This window comes from Salvia splendens, chromosome 3 (genome assembly GCF_004379255.2).
Source record: "Salvia splendens isolate huo1 chromosome 3, SspV2, whole genome shotgun sequence".
Taxonomy (NCBI): Eukaryota; Viridiplantae; Streptophyta; class Magnoliopsida; order Lamiales; family Lamiaceae; genus Salvia; species Salvia splendens.
The window spans coordinates 36,353,278-36,357,428 of NC_056034.1; the positions used below are offsets into that span (position 1 = coordinate 36,353,278).

The following is a 4,151-nucleotide window of genomic DNA, read 5'->3' on the forward strand; positions in this document are numbered from 1 at the left end:
CGAACCAAACTGAGTAGAATGATGAATATATTTTTTTTTGGATGGAGAACACTTTATTCTCTTTCTACTTAACCTTTAAATGTTACTATCACTGTAAAACATATTTCATTTTTCTTTTTTAGTTTATCTTATTAAAAATCATATTTATTTTATGAAAAAAATCTCTCTCAACAATATAAAAATTATATATTTCTTTATTTGATATATAAAATAAATTTTTTAGAATTACAAGGTCATTCTATAAATATGATTGTTTTGTGAAACGGATAGAGGAATTTTTAAAATTTTTGGGATGGAAGCATGGCGCAAGTGGGGAAGACTCAAGGTTTGCGCGCGTGGGTTAGTGGGGAGGGAGAGAAACCCAAGCAAGAAAGAGTAGACAAGCCACATAAATAAATTAGCTAAAAAACTGGTGAAGAAACAAAAAAGAAAATAAAAAGAAAGAAACAATACACTATAGAGAGAGAAAGAGATGAATGAAGGGTAAGCACTTTTCTACTTTTTTACGTTGCACCTGCACGCATCCATGGCAGAAAACACAAGGCAGACAGAGTACTACTCCTTGGTCGACTTCACGATACAAAATTAACCAATTCCTCCCACATACCAATCCACCATTTCCCCCTTCTTCTTCTTCACCTATTCTCATTCTTCATTGTCTACACACATACATGCATGTATATACTAACTCCCTGCATTCTGTTTACTCTTTGATTTTGTGTTCCTTTTCCGTTTCTCGGAATCTAGGGATTTAGATGAAGGGGATGCCCTTACCCTTTGATTTTGAGGGGAAGGGTGTGTTAGACTTTGATTTTGCAGTGAAGAACAAAGATTTCATCTCAGATTTCGGTGAGCCAACATCTGTCCTCGACTCAGCAAGAATTCCGAGTAGGCCTACTTCCTCTTCAACCCTGTCTTCCTCTCTCGGCGACACGCCCGGCGTGGCGGCTGTTTCCGACAATACCCCTTGGCACCAAGACTCCACCACCGCCACCAGCTCCAATGCCGGACCACCTCACTCCGACCTCCTCCCCGTTCCGCCGCTGAATCTAGAGATCGGAACAGCAGCAGCCACCGCTAACCCGGAGAAATTCGCCATGGAGGACTGGGAGAGCGTGCTGTCTGAGTCCGCCGCCGTCTCGCCCAGCCAGGAGCAGGCCTTCCTCCGTTGGGTGATGGGTGATGTGGAGGACTCTCATCTCAGTAAGTCCATCCAAATTGGAGGAGGAGGCGCGGCGGAGTTCGATTTCGGTAGCGGCGGCTTCGGAGTTGTAGATCAGGGGTTCGGCGGGGACCAATTTGGGGCAATTTCAAACTACAGATCCAGCGCTGGTTTGGCTCCCAACCCTAATTTCAAACTTTCCCCAAATTTGATGAATCCATCTCCAATTCCTAACAATCTCGGCGCAGAAATGAAGCCGCCTCCAATTTTCAACCCGCAGCTGCTCATGAATCAGCAGCCCCCCTTCTTCTTCCCGCAGCAGCAAGAGCAGAACCTCTTCGGGCCTCCTCAGGCGAAGCGGCACAACGCCGGTGAGGAGCAGATCTCGAGAGACACTGGTCAGCTCCCTCATTACCTGCATCAGCAGAAGCCCAAAATGGAGGAATTAGGTCACCAGCAGCAGCAGCAGGCCATAGTCGACCAGCTATTCAAGGCTGCAGAGCTGGTCCAGACGGGAAATCCAGTACTCGCGCAAGGGATATTGGCGCGGCTCAATCACCAGCTCTCTCCCATTGGTAAGCCTTTCAACAGGGCTGCTTTTTATTGCAAGGAGGCTTTGCAACTCCTCCTCCACACTAATGCTAATGCTAATGCTAATGAGCTCAACAACTCCAACTCCTCACCTTTTAGCCTCGTTTTCAAGATTGGTGCTTACAAATCTTTCTCTGAGATCTCCCCACTTGTCCAATTTGCCAATTTCACCTGCAACCAAGCCATTCTTGAGGTTCTCCAAGGCTTTGATAAGTTTCATATTGTCGATTTCGATATTGGCTATGGCGGCCAGTGGGCCTCTCTTATGCAGGAGCTTGCACTGCGCGGAGGGGGCTCCCCCTCCTTCAAGGTTACTGCCCTCGCCTCTACTTCCACCCATGATCAGCTCGAGCTCGGCCTCACACGAGAGAATCTCATCCAGTTTGCCGCTGAGATTAACATTGCATTCGAGTTTGAGGCTATAAGTATTGATTCCTTGAATTCTGCTTCGTGGTCTCTCCCTTTCCACGTGCAAGAGAACGAGGCAATTGCGGTGAATCTCCCTGTTGGCTCTCTTGCCAATCACCAGTTCTCCGTGCCATTGATAATGCGCTTTGTCAAGCAGCTCTCACCAAGGATTGTTGTCTCTGTCGACAGAGGCTGTGATAGGACTGACCTTCCCTTTGCCAACCACATAGTTCACGCCCTCCAGTCTTACTCAAACCTGCTCGAGTCTCTTGATGCTGTCAATGTGAATATGGACGCTCTGCAGAAGATTGAGAGATTCTTGCTCCAGCCGGGGATTGAGAAGATTGTGATTGGCCGTCTTCGCTCACCTGAAAAGACGCAGCATTGGAGGGCTCTCTTTTTGTCTTCAGGGTTCTCCCCTGTAACGTTTAGCAACTTCACAGAATCACAAGCGGAGTGTGTGATAAAGAGGACTCCCGTTCGAGGTTTTCAAGTGGAGAAGAGGCAGTCTTCTCTCGTTTTATGTTGGCAAAGGAAGGAACTCATCTCTGCTACGGCCTGGAGATGCTGAAGCTCTTGGAATTCTCCTCGAAGGTGCCATGAATTTTCGCAAACTCAACTACTGCCTTAAAATTTTTATGAATATTCATCTTGCCTGAGTTTCCAACTTTCGAATGAACCAGGCACATTTTAGTACTGGATGTTCTAATATAGTTAAATCTTATTCGATGCCGTATGTTAATTGTGGATCTTGGTGATTGATTTATTATGTTTGTAACCATACACTGGCAGTATTGCAAAACCAGGAATGGGAAGGAAAAAAATCAAAAGAATTTAACCTTTTTGACTCATTCATTGATATTGGACAGGTAGGTTAAAATTCATGATCATAATTGGGAATATAATTCCTTGTCAAAAGGAATTCTTGTTGGATGATATTTGAGGTCTGGCCATATAGATGTTCATGTTGATCTGTATTGTAGAATTTGATGTGTTTTATTCTCCTTTTATTGTGCATGAAGATATATGGTTGAGTCGATCGTACTAAATTGCTGGAAAATGTGAATTTCTCGGTTTCATTTGGATGGAAGAAGCATCTTCATGCTACATGGTTTTTTTGATTTTGTATGTGATTTAGATGGATAAGCTAAGCTGCATTTTACTGATATGAAAACTAGCAAGAAACCAGACATGTTTCCATGTACTAGATGTTGTTGATTAAGCTTTGATGTTGTAAGAAAATTATGCAATCTTTGAATGAATCTCTCTAGAGAGAGAGAGAGAGAGAGGAGGCGGACATTTGGGGTGTTGAACAAAATAGGATGTTGGCCTGGAAATTCTATTTAGTACATGCATCTCTATGATTGGTATGTCGCTTTCAATTATAATGAGGTTATTATAGTATTGATTTTGGTGTTAATTAATTGTTTCAGTTATGGTTTTTTGCCCTCTTTGTCGTCCATCACGTTACTTTGCATGCTAACATTTCATATTTTAATCCCCATCGAACTTGCTGCTGTTAAGGCTAATCCCTCATTTTTTAATCCCTGTCCTAATCAACTCACATGGGACTTGTACTATTGGACCCTCTCTACTTTACTTTAATCCATCTTTCTTTAATCTCACCAATTCTTTTATTAAACCTAACCCTCATTTTTATAAGATCTAAGGCCATGTTGCCCCCCCCCCTCCTTGTGAGTGCTTCTTTTGTGTGTGTGTGTGTGTGTGTGTGTGTGTGAGAGAGAGAGAGAGAGAGAGAGAGAGAGAGAGAAGTATTTCATTTCAAGAATGGTTTTGAGCCCTTTTATTTTTCATGGTTTCAATTAAAATGTCACGGTTTTGGTTTCATTTTAATGTCTGGTTCCGGTTTGGAACCGTAACCAGTCTCACGATTAACCGCCGGTTCGCTAAACGTTGGGCATCTCTACTTTAAAGTGGTTGATGTCGAGTTTTGATGGTGTGTTTCTGAGTAATCTAATTATTTGTGGGA

At 43.3% G+C, this 4,151-nt stretch overlaps 1 protein-coding gene across 2 annotated transcripts; it reads left to right on the plus strand.

Annotated features, from left to right (window-relative positions):
• The first annotated feature begins 409 nt into the window (after positions 1 to 409).
• On the plus strand, positions 410 to 2,999 carry LOC121795846 (scarecrow-like protein 6). Of its 2 annotated transcripts, none has more exons than XM_042194479.1 (2): positions 410 to 1,332; positions 1,411 to 2,999. In XM_042194479.1, exons 1-2 carry the CDS (start codon positions 756 to 758, stop codon positions 2,730 to 2,732), a joined length of 1,899 nt encoding a protein of 632 aa, XP_042050413.1. In that variant the 5' UTR covers positions 410 to 755; the 3' UTR covers positions 2,733 to 2,999. The 2 variants fall into 2 exon arrangements, with proteins under 2 accessions (XP_042050413.1, XP_042050412.1); XM_042194478.1 differs by having other exon boundaries at positions 424 to 483; positions 748 to 2,999.
• Positions 3,000 to 4,151: the final 1,152 nt, after the last annotated feature.